At 39.4% G+C, this 26,471-nt stretch overlaps 1 protein-coding gene across 2 annotated transcripts in view; it reads left to right on the top strand.

Annotated features, from left to right (window-relative positions):
* The window catches only part of ADAMTS9 (ADAM metallopeptidase with thrombospondin type 1 motif 9), a 161,698-nt gene extending 151,365 nt beyond the window's left edge, over positions 1-10,333 (top strand). For both annotated transcript variants that reach the window (XM_074313243.2, XM_074313242.2), the window contains 2 exons: positions 6,822-6,916; positions 8,832-10,333. In XM_074313243.2, the coding sequence (XP_074169344.2) occupies positions 6,822-6,911 (90 nt within the window). In that variant the 3' untranslated portion in view covers positions 6,912-6,916; positions 8,832-10,333. The remainder of the gene's footprint in view (positions 1-6,821; positions 6,917-8,831) is intronic.
* Positions 10,334-26,471: the final 16,138 nt, after the last annotated feature.

Below are 26,471 nucleotides of genomic sequence, written 5' to 3'. Positions count from 1 at the left end.
AGGGAAAGAAGAGAACTGGAAAGTGGGTGTTATTCCAAAGTGGAGTTGCCAAACAAAATACGGGATGCCCAGTTACATTTTAATTTTAAATAAACAAGGAACATTGTTTTTACTATAAGCATATCTTAAACATTGCATGGGACATACTCATTCTAAAAAGTTTGTGTTGTTTATCTGAAATTCACATCTGATTGGGCATCCTGTGTTTTTATTTGCTAAGCTATATCAAAATCAGAATATAAAAAAGCAGTTCATCCTGGTCCCTTCTGGAAAAGGAAGAAACATCCAATTGTGACTTCCCAGGAAAATCTTAGTTTCTTGATGCCTGTTTTTAGCTGACAGGGTTAAATGCACTACCTCTAATCCGATTGATTGCTCATAAATTAATCACTACATATGTTTCCTTGCACTGAAAGGAATAAAGATAATTGAGAGAGAGAGAGAGAGACAGCATACGTCTTTAGGGCTTTAGAATGTGCTCTGAAATTGTAATATTCTTCCCTTCTCCTGACCTCCAGGGGCCATATATTATGTTTTGGTGACTAAGAGGAACAACAACAAAAAATTAACTGCCCAAAACATGGTCGGACATGAAGCATGATTATGTAGGAAACTATCTGTGTAAACTGTGTAACATAAGTTTCAATTCTATTTGTCAGCCAGTGTCAGTATTGCAGTTTTACCCACGAAACTAAAAATAATTACAGCCTGGAGCGCCACCTTATGGAGACTCTGGTTACTACCCTGCCAAGATCAAGTGTCTGTTCCCCAACTCATGGGGGACATGGGGAGTTGGTTCCACAATTGCCTGTCAGCATTTTCTCTCTCTCTTTTTTTTTTTTTTTTTTTTAATTTTGGTGTTTTGTGATAGCCCAGAGAGCCTGAACTCAAAATTAATCTCCAGGCTTTGCCGAGCATTCCTTATGCAGCCCCGGGAGCCAGGACTCAGCAATTTCTAGCTCCTGGCAGCCCCTAGGAAGGCCACTCTGCATGCCTGACCTGTCCTGCGGCCCACGGAGCAGCATCCCCTAGGGATGCTCCATAAAACTAAGCCTCCGCAGCCAAAGGCATTTGGAGAACGAATTGTCTGTTTTATTTCCTTCTTGAAGAGGCACAGTAAGCATTGGTATCTTAGAGTTTGGAATAAAGTATGCAGGGGTGAAACCTGTGTGACTTTATTCAAACCATTGTTCCCCTAAATCAGTGGTTCTCAAACTTGACCTAGGACTCTAGGACTTTCTAAAGCACAGCCGGGCTGGGGAGGACCCGGATGGACAATGTCCCACCATTTCCCAGGTGTGCTGCTGCTCCGGCCTGGGGCTACGTTTTGAGAACCACTGACATCAGTTAAACCAACTACAGGACCTCCTTTTCAAAGTTTCACCTTAAAATTTACCCGAGTAACCAGTGTTTTACAGAACACAGTTGGACAACTGTGCAGGGCCCAGTTCTCGCCGTTCTGTCCACCATCTGAGGCCATCCTAAGGCATAATCCTCTCCTCTCCAAACAGCTATGCTTTCGTTCATCATTCCTCACCTTCCTTCATGTTTCTACTGGGAGCTACAGAGGGAAAAACACAACGAATACCTTAATTTTCCAAACCTGGCTGGCAATAACATGTTTTCCCCAAGCAAAACTAAAGGAAAATTCTAGTCATTCAGGGTAAAACTGAATCACCAGAGTCTTGGAGGGCAAGGATGCTGTTTCACCATCAGAAGCAGAACTGGTAAAAATTAGTGTCAATGTCAGATTCACTGTTGACTCCCATGTGTATAATGGAAAGCATTCTTCTCCTATTCTCAACTAATAAAAAGAGTAGAAGGTCAGGGGACTTCAGTTGTCCTGGGGCTGAGCCTGAACCCACTTGGGTCCCCGCCCCAGCCGGGAGTGAGGCATGTGGGACACCCCTTTGGCCCAGGGATGGGCTTCAAGGCAAATGCTTCAGCTGCAGCTGCTTGGCTCAGGGACTAATGAGTATCCACTCTGCTTGTGTGTGAGGGGCAGACGGCCAGAACGGGGAGCATGGCACCCATGTTGAAATTCTGAGCTCCCCTGCCAGTGACATTTCACGCACCCTCAACTCACGAATGTGCTCAGGGCACAAAAGGAACTTCAGCCCCATCCAAAGTCCTTTGCAGCTCCACACACCCCATTCTCAGAGCTACTATGTGGCCTTTCCTCCAGGAGAAGGTTCTAGAATGGCTTTCAGACCTAGGCAGAGTAAACGGAGGTTCATCAAGCCTAAAAATCATACTGCAGACCAGTAGAGTCAAATTATAGTTTATATATATGTGCTTTTTATTCTGTAACTTCCTATAGAAACTAGGTAACGTTTATACATATATTAATTGTCTAGGGTTGTATTGGAAAAATATATATACATACATACGTTGTTTTATGGGCAGTTTTCCCACCAGCACACGCCAAAGAAATGTAAGTAAGCACCTTCAGTCTAAGATGAGCTGGCTTTCCTAAATCACATGAGGCTACCTCCTTTGCTCGTATTGAGAAAAACAGAGAAATTAGGGAAAAGTGTGACATGTAAACTGTTCTTGATGGAGCAGTCATTCATTTTAATGATATGTAAGAGCTTACAATAAGCTAACAAAATATTCATTAAAAGACTTTTAGAATGCTTGCTTTAATGAAGAAATAAAAATGATTTACAATTAATGTTTCATTGTAGGTGAGTGGGTGCTTCTAAAAGGCTGGAAAACACACCTTTTTCTCTGAAATAGGCACTGCTTCGATGACAATCATGTTTACACTATGCATTTTCTCAGTATATTTTTTATTCTGTAGTAAAAATGATGTTTTAGCTCAGTCTTTATCTAAATCAAATTAACAGAGTTCCAGTTAATGAAATAACATGAACATTGCAAAGTCATTATCAGTGATTTTATAATTACACAGACTTTTCCTCATCTCCATGAGAACAGGCAATAATGGTGATCCACATATAAAAATACCTTTATGATAATAACAACTAATATTTATTGAGCACAAATATTAGGCCAAGTACTAGGCTAAGCACTTTACATGCATTTTTTTCATTTACAGCAAACCTATGAGGGAAAACTAGTATTATGCCCATTTTATAGTTGCACCAGAAAACTGAGGTTTAAAGAGGTTATTTAAAGATGCAATACAAGCCCCAGGCAGTCTGACTCAGTTATCTCACTGCTGGGTCAGGAGACAGTTTGGGTAAAGCATAAGCTTTAATGAGACAGAAGACAGTTGTGACATATGAGTATCCTTAACGCCACCAAACCATTACTTCAGCCTGGGTAGAGGTTGGTCCAGCATCAAAGCCAGTTGGTGGTGTCAGACTAACTCCAGAACTAACATGGGCCCCTAAAACCAGGAATGAGTAGAGTCATAGAAATCACCCTCCCAACTTAATCTCATAATCAAAGGCATGCAAATTAAAAAAAAAAAAAAAGTTTCGTTCTTTTTATTTGTTAAATTGGGAAAGCTTTTCTTGTTCCTTTTTTTTTTTTTTTTTCCAACAAGGTTATCCATTATTTGCAAGAGACTTTCACAGTTTGGTCATTAGGAACCAAATCTTCATGCCCTTTGACCCAGTTCTGGGAATGTAGCCCAAAACTATCCTGAAATACAGGCGCAAATACAGTCCAATCACAGTGTTATTCCCAATAATGGAATATGTGAAACATCTAAAATGCCAAACATTGTGAAGGAGTGGAGGGGAGCGGGTGCCTAACATGACATGGTAGATTTACACAATGGGATATGATGCCACAATTCAACAAGGAGTTCTTCATAGCATGGTAAAGTGCTAGGGAAACTAGTCGGCAGAGCAGGCTGAATTGCAGGTCAAAAAGAAGTGTACTTCAGCTTCAACCTCTTTCATTCATTCATTCACTTAACAAACGTGTATTTAGTATTACTCTGAGCCATGTACCATGCTAAGTTCTGGAGACTCTTTGATTTTAAGACATTGGCTTGCCAATGAAGGGCTTACTTTCTAGCAGGAAGACAGATGTAAAAAAAGAATTACCTAACTTTACAGTGTGCTATTCAGCAGGTAACAGGGTCAGGAAGGTATCTCAAAGGAAGTGGACTCTGGGCTAGGTTCTGAAAAATTTACCAGTTAAAATTTAGGATGGTCTAGTGCATACAGAGAGGGACAGGAGAGGAAGAGAGTTCCAGGTAGAAGAATGGTATGTGCAAAGGCTGTGTTGTAAGGGGCACATCAGAAAACAACCCAAAGAAATTCAGATGGTGGGGGCCATGTAGAGGGAAAGGATGGCATCTGGAGAGACAGACAGGGACAGATCACACAAGACTTTAGATCAGGGATTGGAAAACTTTTTCTGTGAAGGACCAGATAGTAGATATATTTTGCCAGCCAACAGGCAAAAAAATCAATGATATTACTTATGTATTTCTACGATAAGAGTGAAAATGAATTTGCACAAAATTTTTATTGATTAAATTTAAAACAATAATGAGTATAATTATTTTGTAATGCAGACCTACCAATGAGAAAAATACAACATTGGAAGAGGGTAGTATTTTGTTTAACTAGTATTCTCTATCATCAAAATTGATAATAAATGTTTATCTGTAAATGCTGATTGGACATGAGATTTTCTGTATTTCATCTTTTAAGTGTTACACAAATAGGTATTGCCAAACACTGATAAAATCCACAATCATATAATTTTAATTGAGCATATTCATGCCTTGGCAAGCATTTTTAGAATTCTATTAGATTTTTCTCTTCATATTTACCTTTTAACATGTCACTACATTGCCGATTAATCACTTGCAATTGAAGGTGAGATGGAAGGAAGCTCCTCAATTGCCTCATTAAATGGATTTTGAAGTATGAACATATCCTTTGCACTTACATCAGAGTACAGAAAATTGCTGCTGAAACTGCAGTTCAAGCTCAGAAAATATCTCCACTATAAATTTATGTGGAATGAAGATGTACCTTCTTGTTTTAACTTTTAACAGAATGAAAAGTTCATAAAGTGGCTTAATATTACTTATGATTCAAACAATGTTAGTTGTTATTGAAATGACTTTACCACAGTATAAGTTTTGTCTATAAGTGGCAATTTAGCCTTGTAATTTTAGGTTCAATTCCTTAAGAATTATTATCAAGTCTGTAGCAAAAACTAATGTCCAAAGCCATTGAGTGTTCAGTTACACTGATCAAAAGAAACTCTTCTTGTTCAGAAAAATTTTAATCCCAGCCCTAAGCTCAAAAACTCACAATAAAACTTGACCTCTGCTAAGTCATCAAACTGCTGTATGGTAGGACAAGTCATGGTATTCAGCTTCTAGTTCTGACAAAAATTTACAAAACTAATGACGCTTAAGTTCATGATAGCAAAAGAAGTGCATCGTTGACATCCCTGGTTCTGTAACACCTAATAGATTTGAATATTTCCCACAAAGCACCTACTGATGAATAATACAGTGACTAGTCATAGGCTTTAAACATCTGACATTTTCACAAGCTTTGTAAATTTGACCAACTAAAGCTTTTTCTGCTCCCCCAGATTTTTTTTTTTACCTCTGTCAGTTGTAAGCACATCTTAGCAGATTCCACTTCAGTTGTTCTGAATTTGTGTTTTCTCAATCTCTTTGAAATTTTCTTGTCTGAACTTGTTCCACCTAGACTCTTCATAGAAGCTAATTCTTTAGTCACTTTAGACTCAGCATTGTCTTATCAAATAAGTGACAACAGTAGTATCAGTAGTATCTGTCAGTTCATGAAGAGCCAAAGAAAGCCATTCACAATTATCTGCCTCATTGTTTAATGATTATTGATGTTGCTCCCAATATCAATTATTTCTCAAGAAACTGTTCTTGCCAAAAAGATAATAGTCTTGAGTTTATTTTCTTTGGACACATTTCTACAGTTGTTACAATTAAGCAAGATTTTAACTCTCCATGGGTAAACTGTTTTCCTTGCTTGGCTAACAAATGATCCTCTTGGAAACTTACTCATTTTCATTTTTTCTTTTTATTCATTTTTATTTTTGTGAAGAAATTATGGTGATATATTCCTTTTTCAATTTTCTAAATTTCTGGCCATTGCTTTCCTAATATTGTGATGAATGCTGAGTTTGGTAATGTTGGTGTATATTGTTTTGTTTCTTTTTTTTACCAGAGCTATAGTATTATTGCATGATAAACACAATGCTTTGCCATCTAAACTTGATAACAGAATAATCTACATGCCACTGTACCTTAAAAGCGCAATTTTCAAAGTCCACTTTTCTTGTTTCACCATGATGGTATACACTGGTAACAAAAAAAATAAAGCAAAATGTTGTAATATAGCAATATGCATGGCACTCAAAACACTGTCAAAACAGTGTCACTGTAATTTGGAGTGTGCTGAGTAGCAGTGTGGAGCAGTGACAGCTGTCGCAACTACTCAGCCCTGACATTGTAACATGAAAGCAGCCATAGACATTAGGTAAATAAATGAACATGGCTGTGTTCCAATAAAACTTTATTGATGGACACTGAAATTTGAATTTCATAAAATTTTCACATGTCAAGAAATATTATTTTTGGTTTACTTCTTCTCAGCCATTTAAAAATGTAAACACTATTCTTGACATGTGGTCCATACAAAAAGAGGTGACAGGCTGGACTGAGCCCACTGACCATAGTTCGTCACCCCAACTTTACACCATGGTGAAGATATTGGGCTCCACTTCTATTCAGAAGGCCTACCTCCGGTGTGTGCAAGAGTGATTTCCTAAAAACCAATGCAAGCCCTGGAAACATTAGCCAAGCAGGTAGTCTAAGATAATGCATCTCCTTGCAGGATGGTACCCGAGTCACAGGGAAGTGCGGTGGTTACTGTGGAAAATGTACACCGTCCTCTGGCACTGGCCTGGAGGTTCGAATTTTATAGTTAAGGTAAGTAAATCCTATGTGTATCTGTCTGTTTGTATCTAGCTAGCCAGCTGTCTACCTATCTCGTTCTTCCTGTAGCCTGATTAGCAAATGTGGCCAGGTCTTTGACCCCAGGCAGCTGACTGTTAAGCATCTTGAGTCTGACTCAGTACTATTCTACCTTTTCCTCTCATGCTCATCTGTCATCACATGACAGAGGCCATCTGCCCTCCATCCTTGAGGTCTCTAGGCTTCCCGCATCAGATTCCTCTGCAGTGCTTATTAAAAATCCCGCTTACTGGGCTGTATCTCTAGAGGTCCTGTTTCATTGGGTCTCTGGTAGATCCAGGAATCTTTACAACAAGGAATTCTGATGCAGGTGACTCACAGATCAACCTCTGTGAAATACTACCTAGGAGTATCATAGCAATACTCTTAAGGGCATTCACTGAGTCCTGACTGTGTGTCAGGCCCCATGCTAAGCATTTTGCAAGCATTATTTGATTGAATCTTCACAAGAGGGGGCTGTTACCCTCGTTTTACAGATGGAAGCTGAAGCTCCCAACAGTTAAGTAGCTTGCCTCTGGCCACTGAATTCCCTTGGCAGAATCCAGGAATGTCCTACACCAAAGCCACTGCTCTCAGTTACTGTACTGTTGCACACACTTTCAACTCGCAGTGTAATGGAAGAACTAGCTAGATCAGCATCACCTGGGCACTTGTTAAAAATGCAGAATTTCAGGCCCCGCCCCAGACCTATGAAGTCAGGATCTGTATTTCAACAAATCCACAGGAGAGTCGTGCATGTTCAAGTTTGACAATCCCTGGTCTAACTACATTATGCCAGCAAGTGCTTCCTCTGCCGGGCAGAGGATTGAATCTGCCACTCTTTTTCTCACGCCGGTGCCTTCTGCTACAAGGGATGAACCCAGCCAACTCATGTGACCCCCCCGCAATGACTTTACTCAAGTTTCCAACAGTCTTCAAGATCCTGACATGATGCCTATTTGACAGTTATGAATCAGTATTTCGATGTTTAGTTAAACATCTATGTTCAAATTACAATCTTAAATTAGGGTTATTTCTACTGCAAGAGGCAAAGAAAGAAAGGAAACTTATTGTCTTAAATAACTGAGATGTCCAAGCAATGGGCTAGCTTTAGGCATGGCTGGATCCAGAAGCTCAAACAGTCGTCAAGACTCTTTCTTTCTCCATTCATCAGCAAGGCTTGTCTCTTCAATGGCTTCATTCTCAGGCAGATCACCTCCCCTATACTATAGCCCCCAGCTGCTCTGGCTTACATCATCCTTAAAGCTCATGGTCCCAAGTAAATGCTAACTTTCCAGGTTCTATTCTGCACAAGAACTCTGGTTCTGATTGGGTCATGTGGCCACTTTTGAACTAATCACAATGTCCAAGAAACAGAGATTGCATACCCACCTACAGTTGGGTAATTAAAAGCTTCATTTGGAATAGAGATGGTCCCCAAAGAACAAGAAAGGGTTTGTTATCAGAAACAGGGAGATGGGATGAAGGCAGGCAAAGTAAGCAGCTATCCACTAGAGATCCCTATTATATATGTATTTTATATATTTTATATCTAGTAACATAATTTTTTGTTTTATGTGTATTAAAACTTGAGTAAGTGTATATACATAATATTTACATGTATGTATAGAAAAAAGACTAGAAGGAAATATACCAATATTTGACGAGTATTATCTCAGGTGGAGATTTCAGGCTAGTGGTTTTTTATTTTATTCTTTATACTCCATGAAATGTACATGTTTCTTATAGCAAACATATATTACTTTTAAAGTCTAAGGAAAATAGTGTTATTTTTAAATCCTGTATGTAAAAATGTATGGATTACCTACTCTTGACTTACAGCATTTGAGACAGAAGATTCACATTTGTTGGTTGGTTGGTTTGTTTTCAGGTGCTCTGAAGAGGAAGCCATGATGGAATGGATGAAGGATAGTAATGCAATACCTCCACCTTAAATTTGTGTGAGTGTGTATGTGTCTGTGTGTGTGTGTGTGAACTTGTACACTTGTGTGTGTGTACATATGCATATATATACATATACACACACACATATATACATGTATATGTGTGTGTATATATGTGGAATATCCTAATGATGTAAAGTTTAATATTTATGTTTGAAATTATTTATTGTGATGTAATATTTTTGTACGTAAAATGATTCTATTATGACTGCCTTTTGCATTATTTTGTCCCTTGCAGTCAGACCACTGCATTTTACGTACTCTACATTATATGTAGTCCTATGACAAAAGTGAGCCTTCATCATCACGGTACCCCATTGTTTACTTTCTATCTGTAAATTTCTATTATTACTTTTTTTAAATTGTAATTTGTGTTTTAAAACAATCTAGCCGCCATCAAGGTGCTACAAGGGTATATTTTTGGCATTTCTAGGAAAGCATCATTAGCCAATAAAGAATTTTGTCATGTGACAGATTGTACCAGCTATTAATTATGATAAGTATCTACTATTTAGTTTCATGTGATCTCTGGGGAAAAAAATTGCCTTGGTGCTAATATTATATGTATTTAAGTGATCTTCAGACTCCGAAATGTAAACACATTTAATAAAAGAGAGGAACGGAAGGACATTTTCCAATGGACAGAATCACTTGGATAAAATAAGAGCAGCTGTTTACCCTTATTTTTGGACCTGACTTTTGTGGGAGAGACTTGGACTCTGTTCTTTTTTTTTTTAGTGATTAATATGCTTTGCTTTTATTCCCGGTGCCTTGGTCTTTCTGGTTAAATGGGGGGGGTCCCTCAAGCAGCTTCATTACAGAGTGACATTGAGAAAATGAGGTCCTCTCAGCATTTTGCCAAGATGAAATGGTGTCCAAGTTTACCAGTTGCAAGACGAAGGATGCATAGGATGGGGGTAACCTTCAGCACCCCAGAACACCTGGAGAAGTTTAGAACCAGGTTCTTAGTCATCGGAATTGCCTTTTGCGTGAAAACATTGGCTGGTGACATGACTTGTCTTCGGGCCATGAGCCTACGACCCTGCCAGTGTTCATGGCTGCTGCAGTAATTGGCATTTGTGACAAGAAGTGAACTGTGGAGTTCAAGACACTTGAGTCTTTCTGATCTTCCCGTAATCCACTGTCTTACTTCTTTCCACAATAGAAGTGCCGAAGCTGTGGTCTTTCTACCCTTCCAACCCGATCGGAGGGATGTGATCGCTAATACCCCATGGCACACACTCAGTTTGAGAAATCCTGCCTACTTCCAAAAACCAAAGAGATTAAGAAAAATCTGGCAGTATTTTCCAACTCCCTCCCCCAAACTCCAGACTGCTCCAGGAAAAGTTATATTCAGTGTATGAATACGTGTTATTCTCCATTATTAACACATTGTGAAAATATGCTATGAATAAATACCATGATCACACCCAAACATTAGTGCTTCACGTGGTTTCTGGACCTTTGGTTCAAGTTGGAATGAAAATGTCTCTAGTTATTAAGATTGCCAGACTGAGAAAAAAGAACAGATTTTCTTAATCCCATCAATTACAGTTGCTATTCTAGAGACCGATAAGGGATGGGGACTGTCCCTGAGTTCTGTATTTTATCACTGAGATCAGTTGAAATGTTTCTTCTGAAAATCAGACATAAACCTATTGTCTGTGTGATGGGGAACAACTGAGCAAACAAAAGGAGAGATTTAAGTGGACTTTGGGGGCTTAATTGTTAATTTTTTGTAACAGTAGTTTCTACTCTATAGACTGATGGCGTTCAGAGAAATTAGCTTTCCAAAGAAGTCTAATAGTAAGTGGACATCCACCCTATCCCAGGCCCTTTACTGAGTTGTTTTGGCTCCTCCTCACAATTGCCAAGGAGAGCAGGTAACAGACTTACGTCTTTCTAGGGTTAAGGAGCCAGCGCCTTCAGGATGTAAATAGGCCTGAGTTCACATACAGTGAATAAATGGCAGTCCCCAAAGAACTCTGATTGTGTTACAAGGCCACTCTAGACCCCTCACATTGTCCAGGGCATGGGATCAAGTGCCCATTGGGGTCATGTGTCCAGTTATTAACAGCTTCAGTTGGAGCAGGGACAGTTCCCAAAAGAGAAGGGTTTTATTGTCAGAAAAGGGTACATGGTACGAAGACAGGCAAAATCAGCAGGTATGCACTCTAGATTATAAGTGTATGTGTGTGTGTGTGTGTGTGTGTGTGTACGTGTGTGTGTGTGTGTGTGCGCGCACGTATACACCTATGTGCATGTGTCAAATCTCCAAATCCAATAGCTCACACCACAGTCCCAGCCCTTCTCGTTCCTCAGCATCATCCTTGGTTCTCATCCTTTCTCTGGCATCTGCTAATTGTATGATCCTGAGCCTTGGTTTCTTCATCCGTAAAATGAGACTATTGAGGGTCTTCCCATCTACCCTGAGGGATTGTTTTCTGAAGACGTTTTAAGCACTGCACCAGTAGTAGCAAAATAGCTGCCCTCAAAATGTGCATCAGCAAGTTTATGCTGACATCAGTGAAGGCACGGGATCTGTATCAGGAACTGTGTTCAACTGCTAATGATAGAGACCTGACTGCAATTCAAAGTGTATTTCAGAGCTGGTATGGCAGCTCCACAAAATTACCAAGGACCAAGTTTCTTTCTTTATCTACTTCTCCCAGTCTTTCATATTTCAATATGGTTGCTAGAGCTCCAGCAATCACTCCCAAAGTCCAGGCAACAAGAAAAAAGGAATGGGAGGGAAGTGTAAAACGTGACTTGGTCCCTGCTCTCTATCCTTTTTAAGAGGTTTTCCAGAAACCTCACCCAACAAATTCCAGTTACATCTCCTCAGCCAGAACTTACTCATATGGTTGCACCTAGGCTGCAGGAGTATTGGGGAAATGGGGTTGTTTCACAGATACATTGTTGCACTGAATAAAACGAGGGATCTGTTCCTAGGAAAGAAGGTAAATGGATTTGAAAGAGGCAACTAGAATCTCTGCACCAGGTTCAAGTACAGAGACTGGAGAGAGAATGGTTTAGAAGCAATTATCATAAATTAAGACAGAAATAATAGAATCTGGGCTAGAGCTGTGACCATCGTAATGGTAGAAAATTATAGGGTGATATTGATGCTAAAATTAACAGGCTCTGACTATGGCTAGATTCAGGGTAGACTGTGGGAGAGAAGACACTGGTAAGAGTTCAAAGGTGAAGTTTGCCATTACAAACAAGGTGATAGAAAGATGACTGGGTGGATGGATGGATGAATGGACAGATATAATCTGTTAGAAGCCATTAATTCTTTACATTTTTATAGCACTGTACAAATTAAATATTGTCTTTGTGTTCTATTCATTTATTTATCCAAGTAATATTTACTGCATCTCTACTAATTTCCAGGCACTGTTCTAGGCACTTGACGTGCAGCAATGTATTAGGGTACAGGCTAAGAGGCTTTATTCATCCTTTAGGGCTATCATATCAAAATACAACAGACTGGGTGACTTAAACTACAGAAATTTATTTTCTCACAGTTCTAGAGGCTAGAAGTTCAAGATCAAGGTGCTGCTAGGGTTGGTTTCTGGTGAGGCCTTTCTTCCTGGTTTGTAGACAACGCCCTGCTTACTGGGTCCCCACATGGCCTTTCCTCAGTGTGAGCAGTGAGAGAAAGAGAGAGAAAGATCTCTGATGTCTCTTCTTCTTCTTATAAGGACCCCAGTTCGATTGGATTCGGGCCCCATCTTTATGACCTCATTTAACCTTGATTACCCCCTTTATAAGCCCTATCTCCAAATGCAGTCACCTTAGAAATTAGGGCTTCAACATGAATTTGGGAAAGACAATGCAGTTCATAACAGAAGCCAAAACAAAGAGACCCGAAAATACGATAGACCTTTATTTCTCTTTGCCATACAGAGGTCAGCAGGCAGTCGGGCCTGGTGACTCTGTTCTGTATGGTATCAGAGGACTCAGGCTCCTTCTGTTTTTCGGCTTGGTCATTCTCAAAGGCATTGTCCTTATATGGTTCACCCTCACCATGTCTGTGTGTAGCCTGCAAGAAGGGGACAATCATTTTAAGGCAAGACCTGGAAGTTAAATAATAACTTACTGGAAATTGCTTATATGCATAGCCTCATGTAGCTGCAAGAGAGTCTGGAAAATGTGCTCTCTCGTTGGCAACCACACACCCAGCTAATGCTAAGCGGAGCTTAGCAGTACAGAAGTGGGGTTTCTGTTACTAAAAGGAAGAAGGGAAGAAGGTCTATGGGCAAAAGTTCTGCTACAGTCACAAACAGTGAACCTACAAAAATCTCTGCCCTTTGGTGCTTACATTTCAGTGGTGACAGGTGAGAGAAAAAAACTGAGCAAATAAGGAAACCACTCTGCAATTCTTTTTTTTGTAATAAATCTGACTATGTGACCATCCATATACCATCATGGCACATCAAGTCATTCCCTGAACACCAAGAACTTCCATACCCCAAAGCATTTACTCATGCTGTTCCCTTTGCCTTCGAGTGTTGGTTTTTCTTTCTCTGCTGATTGATGCAAAAGTAATAAATAGCAAGCAAAACCTAGTGTGCTGGATGGTGAGAAGTACTAGAGGAAGAAATAAAGTAGGGAACAAGAATAGGACATGCCCAGTGCCCTGGGGTGAGTGTGTTTTAAATACAGTGGTAAGAAATGCCTTTATGAACTTCCATAGCCAAAAACAAAGCTGTGAGTCACCATAAAAGCCACCAACCGCAATGGGTGTGGAAACTACCTGACATCAACAGATGGCAGGAGAAGTCCTGTTCTGTCATTTTAATCTAAAGTCTAGGCCATTGCACTGTTAATCCTGCAGTTTTTTTCTGCTTGTTTTTTTTTTTATTGTGGTAAAATATAACATAACATTTAACATCTTAACCATTTTTTTAAAGTATGCAGTTCAGTGGCATTAAGTACATTCACATTGTTGTACAATCATCACCACCATCCATCTCCAGACTCTTTTCCTCTTGTAAAACAGAAACATCCTATCCTAAATGATAACTCCCCATACTCCTTTTCCCCCAGTTCCTGGCAACCACCATTTTACTTTCTGTCTCTGTGAGTTTGTCTACTCGAGGTGCTTCATATAAGTGGAATCATACAATATTTGTCTTATTTCCCTGAGCATAACGTCCTCAAGGTTTATCCATGTTGTAGCATAGGTCAGAATTCCCTTCCTTTTTAAAAAATTTTATTTTCCAATTACAGTTGACATATAATAGTACACTAGTTTCAGGTGTGATTGGACATTTATATACCTTATGATGTGATCACCCCAGGAAGTCCAGACTATGCTAATAAGAGGGGCATCCAGTTACAATGGAAAAGAAGATGAAATGTAATTTTGCATTGAAATGTACACTTTCCTGTGTAATTTGTGTGGTGTTACATTTTTAGGGCTTAGGGTCAAATGCCTTACCGGCTATTGATACAACTGTCAAAATGTGGTCGAGGATGATTTTTGTGTGTAGAAAGACCTAATTTTCAATTTATTACACACGTGTAAAAACCTAGTTCTTAAGCTTTGAAGTTCAGCCTACAAATCCTATTATTTTACTTGTTTGTCGGCTTACATTTTAGCAATTAATTTTTTTAAACTTTTGAATAAGGTTTGCTCCACTCATCACTTAATCAGTTAAACACCTTCAAATGTTTTGTAGGTTATTTATGCATTTCATGAATTTTATTTCTATTATAAGTCCTTCAATTTATCTGACTTAAGCAAATCTTTCTAAGTACTTCAATAATTTTTATAAATACAAAAATATAAATATTACATAAATCAGTAGACTTAAAGTTCTTTTAAATATTCCAAGGTGGAAAATTAATTCAATACGGTTTTAATTTAAAATCGCAAATCTAAATCAAGTATTCAATGATACATTTTAAATTGGCATAAGCTACCACTCTAATAGTTCAAATGCTTAAAATCATGACAATTATATAAGCTATCAAATTTTTATATATTCCTTAACACAATTTTTTTTTAATTTATTGGGGTGACAATTGTTAGTAAAATTACATATATTGCAGGTGTACAGTTCTGTATTACATCATCTATAAATCCCATTGTGTGTTCGCCACCCAGAGTCAGTTCTCCTTCCATCACCATATATTTAATCCCACTTACCCTCATCTCCCACCCCCCACCCCCCCTTACCCTCTGGTAACCACTAAACTATTGTCTGTCTCTATGAGTTTTTGTTTCTCATTTGTTTGTCTTGTTCTTTGTTGTTTTTGGTTTATATACCACATGTCAGTGAAATCATATGGTTCTCTGCTTTTTCTGTCTGACTTACTTCACTTAGCATTATACTCTCAAGATCCTTCCATGTTGTCACAAATGTTCCTATATCATCTTTTCTTACCGCCGAATACTATTCCATTGTGTATATATACCACAACTTCTTTATCCATTCATCTATCGAAGGACATTTGGTTGTTTGCATGTCTTGGCCACAGTAAACAAAGCTGCAATGAACATTGGAGCACACGTGTCTTTAGGTATAAATGTTTTCGTATTTTTGGGGTAGATACCCAGGAGAGGGATTGCTGGGTCATATGGTAATTCTATTCATAATTTTTTGAGGAACCTCCACACTGCCTTCCATAATGGCTGCACCAGTCTGCATTCCCACCAACAGTGTATGAGGGTTCCTTTTTCTCCACAGCCTCTCCAACACCTGTTACTATTTTTCTTGTTGATGATAGCCATTCTGACTGGGGTGAGGTGATATCTCATTGTGGTTTTTATTTGCATTTCTCTGATGATTAGTGATGTTGAGCACTTTTTAATATGTCTATTTGCTACTTGTATGTCCTCTTTGGAAAAATGTCTCTTCAGGTCCTCTGCCCATTTTTCAATTGGCGTTGTTTGTTTTTTTGTTGTTGAGTTGCATGAGTTCCTTGTATATTCTGGATATTAGCCCCTTATCGGAGGCACTGTTTGCAAAAATCTTCTCCCATTCAGTTCGTTGCCTCTTTATTTTGTCGATGGTTTCTTTTGCTGTGCAGAAGCTTTTAGGTTTCATATAGTCCCATTCGTTTATTTTAGCTTTTCCTTCCATTGCCTTTGGAGTCAAATTCATAAAATGCTCTTTGAACCCAAGGTCCATAAATTTAGTACCTGTTTTCTTCTATGCACTTTATTGTGTCAGGTCTTATGCTTAAGTCTTTGATCCATTTTGAATTAATTTTGGTACAAGGTGACAGATAGCAGTCCAGTTTCATTCTTTTGCATGTGGCTATCCAATTCTCCCAGCACCATTTATTTAAGAGGCTGTCTTTTCTCCATTATATGTTTTTAGCTTCTTTGTCAAAAATTATCTGTCCATATTTATGTGGTTTTATTTCCTGGTTCTCAATTCTATTCCATTGGTCTATGTGTCTGTGTTTCTGCCAATACCATGCTGTTTTGATTATTGTAGCCCTGTAGTACAAGCTAAAGTCAGGGAGTGTGATACCTCCATTATTGTTCTTTTTCCTTAAGATTACTTTGGCTATTCGGGGTCTTTTGTGGTTCCAAGCAAATCTGATGATTTTTTGTTCTATTTCTTTAAAAAATGCCATTGGGATTTTGATGGGGATTGCATTAAATCTGTATATTGCTTTGGGTAATATGGCCATTTTAACTATGTTGATTCTTCCAATCCATGAGCACGGAATGTCGTTCCATTTCTTTGTGTCTTCAATTTCTTTCAATAATGTCTTATAGTTTTTGGCATATAGGTCCTTCACATCCTTGGTTAAGTTTATTCCTAGGTATTTTATTCTTTTTGCTGCAATTGCAAAAGGAATTGTTTTTTTTGTATTTCTTTTTCTGAGATTTCATTGTTGGTATATAGGAATGCAATGGACTTTTGTACATTGATTTTGTAGCCAGCAACTTGACTGTATTCGTTGATTGTTTCTAATAGCTTTTTGGTGGAGTCTGTAGGGTTTTCTATATACAGCATCATGTCATCTGCAAAGAGTGATAATTTAACTTCTTCATTCCCAATTTGGATGCCTTTTATTTCTTTCTCTTGCCTGATTGCTCTGGCAAGGACTTCCAACACTATGTTGAAAAGCAGAGGTGATAGGGGACATCCCTGTCGTGTTCCTGAACGTAGAGCAAAGGGCTTCAGTTTTTCACCATTAATTATGAGATTAGCTGAGGGCTTATCATATATGGCCTTTATTATGTTAAGGTATTTTCCTTCTGTACCTATTTTGTTAAGTGTTTTAATCATAAATGGATGTTGTGTCTTGTCAAATGCTTTTTCTGCATCAGTTGATATAATCATATGATTTTTGTCCTTCATTTTATTTATATGATGTATCACATTGATGGATTTGCGGATGTTGAACCATGCTTGTGCCCCGGGGATGAACCCCACTTGGTCGTGATGAATAATCTTTTTAATGCATTGTTGTATTCAATTTGCTAGAATTTTGTTTAGGATTTTTGCATCTGTATTCTTCATCAGAGATACTGGTCTGTAGTTTTCTTTTTTAGTGTTGTCCTTACCAGGTTTTGGTATCAGGGTAATGTTGGCCTCGTAAAATGAGTTAGGGAGTACTGTCTCTTCTTCAATTTTTTGGAAGAGTTTGAGCAGGATTGGTATTAGATCCTCTTTGAAGGTTTGGTAGAATTCACTAGTGAAACCATTTGGTCCCGGACTTTTGCATTTAGGAAGGTTTTGGATGACTGATTCAATTTTGTTACTGGTGATCGATCTGTTTAGATTTTCCAGTTCTTCATGGTTCAACATTGGCAGGAAATATGTTTCTAAGAACTTGTCCATTTCTTCTAGGTTATTGAATTTGGTGGCATATAGTCCTTCATAGTATTCTTGAATGATCCTTTGTATTTCTGTGGCATCCGTGATAACTTCCCCTTTTTCATTTCTGATTTTGTTAATTAGTGTCTTCTTTCTTTTTATCTTAATGAGTTTAGCCAAGGGTTTGTCAATTTTGTTAATCTTTTCAAAGAACCAGCTCTTTGTCACATAATTTTTTCTATTGTCTTTTTGTTCTCTATTTCATTTAGTTCTGCTCTGATTTTTGTTATTTCCTTTCTTCTGCTGACCTTGGGTTTCACTTGTTCTTCTTTTTCTATTCCTTAAGGTGTAACATGAGGTTATTTATTTGGGATTTTTCTTGTTTCTTGAGATAGACCTGTAATGATATAAATTTCCCTCTTAAAACTGCTTTCGCTACATCCCAAAAGTTTTGGTAAGATATATTTTCATTGTCATTTGTTTCTATGTATCTTTTGATCTCTTTTCTAATTTCTTCTTTGACCCAGTCGTTCTTTAAAAGTATGTTGTTTAATCTCCATGTATTTGTTTTTTTTTCCTGCTTTCTTTTTGCAGTTGATATCCAATTTAAAAGCCTTGTGATCAGAGAATATGCATGGTATGATTTCAATCTTCTTAAGTTTGCTGAGTCTCATTTTATGTCCCAATATATGGTCTATCCTTGAGAATGTTCCAGGTACACTAGAAAAGAATGTATAGTCTGATGTTTTCGGATGAAGTGCTCTATATATGTCAATTATGTCCATTTCATCTAATGTGTCATTTAGGGCTGCTATTTCGTTGTTTATTTTCTGTTTGGATGATCTATCCATAGCTGTCAATGATGTATTTAAGTCCCCTAGTATAATTGTGTTTTGGTCAATTTCTCCCTTTAGTTCTGTTTGTAGTTGCTTGGTATATTTCGGTGCTCCTTGATTGGGGGCATAAATATTAATGACTGTTATGTCTTCTTGTTGTATAGTCCCCTTTACCATTATGAAATGTCCATCTTTGTCTCTTGTTATATTTTTCACCCTGAAGTCCATGTTTCATCTGATGTCATTATGGCTACACCTGATTTTCTCTGGGTACCATTTGCTTGGAGTGTCAATTTCCACCCTTTCACTTTGAGTCTATACTTGTCCTTGTAGCTGAGCTGTATCTCTTGGAGACAGCATATGGTTGGGTTTAATTTTTTGATCCAGTCTGCTACGCTGTGCCTTTTTTCAGTGAGTTCAGTCCATTTACATTTAAGGTGATTATTGATATGTGAGGATTTCCTGTCATTCTTTCTTTAGTTTTCTGGTAAGGCTGTGTCTCCATTGTTTCTTTGCCTTTTTGTTGTTGTCTATTATTTCTGTGTGGTGGTATTCTATGATGTTTCCCTCTGTTTCTTCTTTTATTTCAGTATATATTTCAGTTCTGGATTTTTTTTTGAGTGGTTACCCTTAAGTTTATGTAAAAGAAAGTTTGATATTTAGAGTATTCCATTTTCTTCAGCACGCTTACTTTCTCCATTCCCATATTCCGGTTCAGGCCTTTACTCTCCCCCTTTTTATGTTTTGGTTGCCACACATTGTCCCTGTTGATGGTGGTCGAATAGCCTCCTTTAATATTTCTTGTAGTGCAGGTCGTGTGTTAGAAAATTCCCTCAGCTTCTGTATGTCTTAAAAGCTCTTTATTCCTCCTTCATATCTACAGGATATCTTTGCTGGATATATTACTCTTGCCTCATAATTTCTCTCTTTCAATAGTTTGAATATTTGGTTCCACTCCCTCCTGGCTTGTAGAGTTTCTGCTGAAAAATCTGATGATTATCTAATAGGCTTTCCTTTGTAGGTTACCATCTTCTTTTCCCTGGCTGCCTTGAGGATTCTTTCTTGGTTGTTGATTTTAGACAGCTTCAATACAATGTGCCTTGGAGAAGGCCTGTTGGGATTGAGGTAATTAGGTGTTCTATTTGCTTCTTGGATTCGAGGATCCAGGTCTGTCCACAAGTTTGGGAAGTTCTCATCAACTATTTGTTTGAATATATTCTCTGTTCCCTTCTCTCTTTCTTCTCCTTCTGGTATGCCCAGTATTCTTATATTGCTCTTTCTGATGGAGTCAGAAAGTTCTTGTAGAGTTCTTTCATTTCTTTTAAGTCTCAAGTCTCTTTCTTCTTCCATCTGTGTAATTTCCAGGTTTCTATCTTCAATGTCACTGATTCTTTCCTCCATCTGGTCAACTCTACTACTTAAGCTGGTTATTTCATTCTTAATATCTTCTATTGAGTTCTTAATCTCCAGAAACTCTATTTGTTTTTTTTTTACATTTCAATCTCTTTCGTAAAATGCTCGTGTTGTTCTTTGATTGTGTTTCTGAGTTCATTAAACTGCCTTTCTGTGTTTTCTTGCATCTCGTTGAGTTTTTTCAGAACTGCAATCTTGAATTCTCTATCATTTAAGTCACATATTTCCTATCTTTGAGTTCCTTTTCTGGAGACTTTTCACTTTCTTTCTGAGCTGTCTTGTTGCCTTGGTTATTCATGGCAATTACTGATTTATTATTTCTCTTCCTAGACATCTACAGGAGTGGCTTCTGCAACAGGTTGATAGGAAGAGGTCTTCTTTTGTTTTCCAGTACTTGTTGGTAGAATGTTTTATTTTCTCTCCGACTGCAGCCTTTTTTTTCCCTCTCACACGGTAGTGCTATGTTTTCTCTGCACTATTCCAGCTTCTCACACAATGGGGGGATTCCCTGGGAGACGGGCTTCTCCTCTGTTAATAGTTTGCCTGGGTCACAGGACGCAGTGTACATGTGGGTATGCGGAGAGTTTTTGAAGTTCCAAAGCTCTTCCAGCACCAGATTCAGAACCCCGTGTGTTTCAGAAATTCTGTTTATTCCTGCAGGGATCCACCCAGATAGGTGGGGCCAGGGGTGGGGTGAGTTGTGAGAGGTGGCCCAGAGCAATGGTGGCGACCACCACCACAGCTGGTCCTGCTTCACAGCTCCCTCCCTTTTGCCGGAACTAGTTGGGCTGCAAATCTGTGTCTGCGGTCCACAGTTCTCAGAACAGCAAATATTCTGTTCTTTTGATCTGACACTGCTACTGTTCCGTTTCTAGCACCGGGCAAGTGGGAGCGGGGCGAGCTCTGGGAGGGTAGGGAGGGGGCGGCTAGTCTCAGTGCCTAAGGCTCCATTCTCTGCTCAGCAGTGAGGGCTTAAACCGCCATTTTCAGCCTTCTTCCCTCAGTCTTTTCTCCGAGGTCTCTGCCGTGAGCGTTGGGTTCAGCCGTGTTACATGCTGGCCCCTCAGCCCTGTGGGCCACAAGCGGAGCCCTAGCAGTCAGAATTCTTCCCTCTCCCGCAGCTGCGGTAGTTTCGGGAAGTAGCGAGCTCGGAGCACTGAGCTAGGTCTGCAGGTCTGCATCCTGCACCCGCGCGGCTCCGTCTCCACACTTCTCCCTTCCCTCCTCCCCCGCTTGCGCGATTCGCCCACCTGGAGGTGAATTCAGTAGTGGGCCTCTTCGTCTTGCCTGTCTGCTGTGCAGGGAGTCCTTTGTGGAGTTATTGTTGTTCAATTAGTTGTAAATTCCAGGGGAGCTTTACAGAGGCTCACCTCACACCGCCATTTTGATGACGTCTCTCAACACAAAAATTTTAATACAGTGTTCTGATTCCTTTAAACATTTTTTTATACCATAAATCTTATACTTAGCCCAAATAAGAGTTGTGTACTCATTCAACTGTAATAGACTCAGAGGTTTATGTCAAGCATAATTTGGGAGCAGCAGACAACCAGAGTGATTCTCACTCCAACTTGGGAAGACTTCTGTAGTCATTCATTTCCTATTGCTACTGCAACAAATTACCTCAAACCAGGTTTAAAACAACACAAATATCTTACAGTTCTGGAGGCCAGGCATCTAAAATGGATCAGTAGGGCTCATTCCTTCTGAAGGCTATTCTGTCTCTTTGCCTTTTCCAGCTGCTAGAGGCCTCCTGCATTCCTTGGCTGATGGCCCCTTTCTCCGTCTTTGAAGCCAGCAGTGTAGCATCTTCAAATCTCTCTCTCCCTCTCTGACCTCTATTTCCATCATCATGCTGTTTTCTGACTTTAACTCACTTGCCTCCTTCTTATAATTGGCCTTGTGATTGCACTGAGCCACCAGATAACCAAGGATAGTCTCCCTATCTTAAGATCCTTAACTTAATCATTTCTGCAAAATGCCCTGTGAAATGTAAGGTAACATATGAAGGTCTGACAATTAAGTTCACGAATTGCAATGATGTTTCTAGACATTTTTGATATCAGAGCGATTATTCATTATGAATTTGCACCAACTTAACAGACAGTTAATCAAGTTTACTACTGTGTTTCCCCAAAAATAAGACCTAACCAGAAAATAAGCCCTAGCATGATTTTTCAGGATGACATCCCCTGAACATAAGCCCTAATGTGGCTTTTGGGGCAAAAATTAATATAAGACCGGTCTTATTTTGGGGGAAATACAGTATTTGGAAGTGCTGAAAAGGCTGCATGAAAAAGTTAGACGACCTGAACTTTTCACCAACAATTCATGGCTCTTGCATCACAACAATGCACCAGCTCACAGTACTGTCTGTGAGGGAGTTTTTAGCCAGTAAATAACTGTATTGGAACACCCTCCCTACTTATCTGATCTCGCCCCCAGTGACTTCTTTCTTTACCTGAAGATAAAGGAAATATTGAAAGAAAGACATTTTGATGACATTCAGGACATCAAAGGTAATACGACAACAGCTCTGGTAGCCATTCCAGAAAAAGAGTTCCAAAATTGCTTTGAAGGGTGGACTAGGCGCTGGCATCAGTGCATAGCTTCCCAAGGGGAGTACTTCGAAGGTGACCATAGTGATATTCAGCAATTTTTCTAGAATGAATTTGTGAACTTAATTGTCAGATCTCGTACTCATAGGTTTTGGAGATTGAGATGTGGACATCTTTGAGAGGTCATTGTTTTGTCTACTATACCTTGTCCACACACTTAAGGACCAGAGATATATTGGCCAGAGGCTGACATGATTGTCCAAATTCCTAATGGACCACACTGGCCTTTATGTCAATGACCCTTAACTTCAAAAGAAGGATGTTTCCATAGCCCATGTTCTGAGATTCAGATTCCACATATTGCCTAACTTTTTTGACTATTCCAAAGTCTGCAATAGTTAGACTGCTTGATTGGAATTTGCATGTTGTTCTTATATATAAATATCTTCTTTCCTTGGTCCAAAGACTCTTGAACTTGACAAGAATGACATTTTTTCACATATACAGAATTACATGTTTTCCCTGGACATCCCCCAAGCTTACTCAGTATGATCAAAAGATATGGTGAATGTTTAAATAATAAAAAAATTATTACAGTAAAAGACACATTGCCATTATTTCCCCTCAAAATACTCCCCCTCACTTTGAACACACTTATCCCATTGTTCTTGCCACTTTGTGAAGCAGTTCTGGAAATTCTCTTTCGTGTCTTTTCTTCATCCTCCATCATGACAACGCTCCATGTCACACATCGCTTTTGGTACGGCAATTTCTGTCAAATAAAAACATTATAGTATGTCCTCATCCACCTTATTCACCAGGTACCATGCAACTTCTGGCTCTTCCCCAAAGTCAAAATGACCATGAAAGAAAAATGTTTTGAATCGATTCCGGACATCGAGGCAGCCACAACAGTGCAGCTAAAGACATTCACTAAAGAGAACTTCCAGAATTGCTTCAGAAAGTGGCACGAACAATGGGATAAGTGTGTTCAAACTGAGGGGGAGTATTTTGAGGGGAAATAATGGCAATGTGTCTTTTACTATAATATTTTCTTTTAAATGTAAACATTCACTGTATTTTCTTTATCACACTTTGTACTCCCTAGGACGTAGAATTCTTATGGTACTCAAGTGATGGTACACTGAATTCTGGGATCTCTCATGCCTGGATATCTCTGACCTGCCATCAAGGCTTATAAGACCTCTCTTAAGTGATGACAGCCTTTCAGGACATGAGCCACTATTAAGTACAGAAACTTTCATAGGTATACTTGGTAGTGGGGCTTTCACCTTTCTTTATAATCCAGGAGACTTCAATTCTCAATGCTCAACTTCGCAATACCACAGAACAGGAGCATATCAGGGAGCCTTCTGAGCCTCAGCATAGCTAAGGCAGTGGGCGGAGACTGCAGGGCAATTCTGTGTGGTCCCTGGACATCCCCCAAGCTTACTCAGTGTCTCCAGGGGTGGGAGCTGAGAATCTGCCCTGTCAACAGGCTCCCAAGTGATCTTTATGCACATTAGAGAGACCCACTTTCCCAAAACTCCTTTCCACACAGCAGTGAGTCTCTGGGAGTCTCAGTTTCCTTCACCCCTTCACTCCAGCACTTAGCCATTCTTCGTGGTGGGGATGCAGTTGGTACCCACAAGCTCTAGAAGAAGATGGAATGGCTTGTCTTGGTTCCTCCACTCACTAGCTGTGTAATCTTGGCCATGACTCTTACACCCCCGGCCTCACCTTCCTCTTTAGTGAAACGAGGGATGATGATGGCAACCATGTCATGTGGTTGCTGTGAAAATTCAATGTGCTGACACATTTGAAGCATCTAGAACACTGCCTGGCATGTAGTAAGTACCCAATACCTCTCAGCTACTAGAAAATATATGTAATGCATGCTTTACATAAATAATCTATGCTTTAATTTGGGGAAGCCTGTGGTGGGAAAGGTATAAAGGTATCGGCCCCAACTTTTACCCCAACTCCATGTCCAACTTTTATCTCAACTCCTTGTTGAGAAAACTAGGTTTTCCTGTATGAGCCCTCCTCAGATTCCATTTGCTCACAAAATACTGCAGTTCTGTCTCTTTCCCAAAATGTGAATGAAAGCTGTGAATCAGAGGTTGAGGTCAGGACTAGAAGGGACCCAAAAGGATATATAGACCAACAATAATAATAACTACATCACAAGAATAATACAAACTGTACATACTGACAATTTACTATGTATGATGGTTAATTTTATGTGTCAACTTGGCCAGGCCATGGCACCTATTATACTTCTTAGTCAAACACCAATCTAGCTGTTGTGAAGGTGTTTTTTATGTGTGATTAATGTTTACATGAGTAGACATTGAGTAAAGCAGTTTTCTCTCTACACTGTGGGTGAGCCTCATCTAATCAGTTGAAGGCCTTAAGGGAAAGACTGAAATCCTCTGAGAAAAAAGGATTTCTGCCTCCAGATGCCTTCAGACTGCAACATCAACTCTTCTCTGGGTCTCCAGACTGCCGACCTGTCCTGCATATTTCAGATTTGCCAGTCCCCACTATCTCATGAGCCATAAAATAAGTCTCTTCCTTAAGTAAATCTCTCTACATGTAAGATAGATAGTATATTATATATTACATATGTATATATATTATATTCTGTATCTATATATAGCTATATATCTAGTATGTCTACAGATAGCTATCTCCTGTTCATTCTGTTTCTCAAGAACCCTGACTAATACACTGTGTGACAGGGCAGAGATACTCCTTTGCACAACTACAGAGGGTACCACTCCCTCTGAGCCCTAAATGCTTTGCGTGTGTCCTCTTATGGAACCCTCATGACAGCTGTCAGGGGCAGCCACTATTTTTATTCCCATTTTAAAGATAAGGAAATCGAGGGTTAAGAGAGTCTTCCAGCCTGACTCCCAAACCCAGGGTCTTAACGACTCAGCGTGGGTGAGATGCAAGCAGCTATGTTAGCTTAGTTAAAGGTGAATGCTGAGACTAGAGCTAACATCTCCTGTCACCTGACATACTGACTTTCCACACCAACAAGCTTCCTCACAAAAAGAAGAGAAAATTTAGACCCTCACTGCACGTGAGCAAGCAGAGAAAGAAAGAAAACAGTCCTGCCTGGAGCATATCCTGTGATTGCTCAACTATATTCTGGACTAGACAGTTAAGAGCCACAGTCCCCAGAGAAGTCAAAACGAAGTCAGTTTCCAGTTAGTTGGACTTTCCTCCTATTCCATTTCTCTTGGTGGCTCAAGAGAAGGATTTTTTATGACTTTATTATGACTGAGAAGGATTTAGAAATGCCTTACTCAGTGTCCCTTAGGGATTTCTGCTGGAACAGCCAGCTGTATTCCAACAAGGGAATGTAGGGTGAGAGGCGCTGGGTTCACATGCACCCCCTTGATCTTGGGCCTGAAATAAAAACTCTTTGTCGAAGTGAAGACAAGCCAAGCTCTTCACTCAGTAGCTATCTGGTGCAGAGACCTGCGACTTTCAAGAAGCCCTATGTTGTCTGAAGTGAGGTTCGTTTTCCATCTCCCCCCAGGTATTAGTCCACTTAGGAAATAAAGTGTTAAAAGCAATTGCTTGGGTCAGCTTGGGCTAACCCCGGGGTTGCCAAATCCATGCTTCATGCGCAATTTACAAAATATGTTCTTTATAGTTGTCCTTGAAATCGAAGTGGGGCTAATGGCTTTAACTACCAATCTGCAAGTTTCAAAGTGATTTCCACATCAGGAAACCATTGTCAGCTTCCCCAAACACTTAATTGGTATAGGATATGAGCAATTCTGAAAGGCCATGCTTCTGGTCCAGCCCCAATCCGTTGCTCAGATAGATGCTAGTTTTCAGGAACAATTTCCATGTCTGCCTCCTTGTGTGTTGGTAAATCATTTATGGCTCCATTTTTCTATAGAATAAAAGGTTACCTTGATAACAAAAAGACGTTTTAATCATCCTAG

This window comes from Rhinolophus sinicus, chromosome 5, assembly GCF_057876585.1.
Source record: "Rhinolophus sinicus isolate RSI-liver-muscle chromosome 5, RSI-T2T, whole genome shotgun sequence".
Classification (NCBI taxonomy): Eukaryota; Metazoa; Chordata; class Mammalia; order Chiroptera; family Rhinolophidae; genus Rhinolophus; species Rhinolophus sinicus.
Note: the sequence above shows the minus strand (reverse complement) of the source record. Positions and strands in the feature narration are given on the sequence as shown.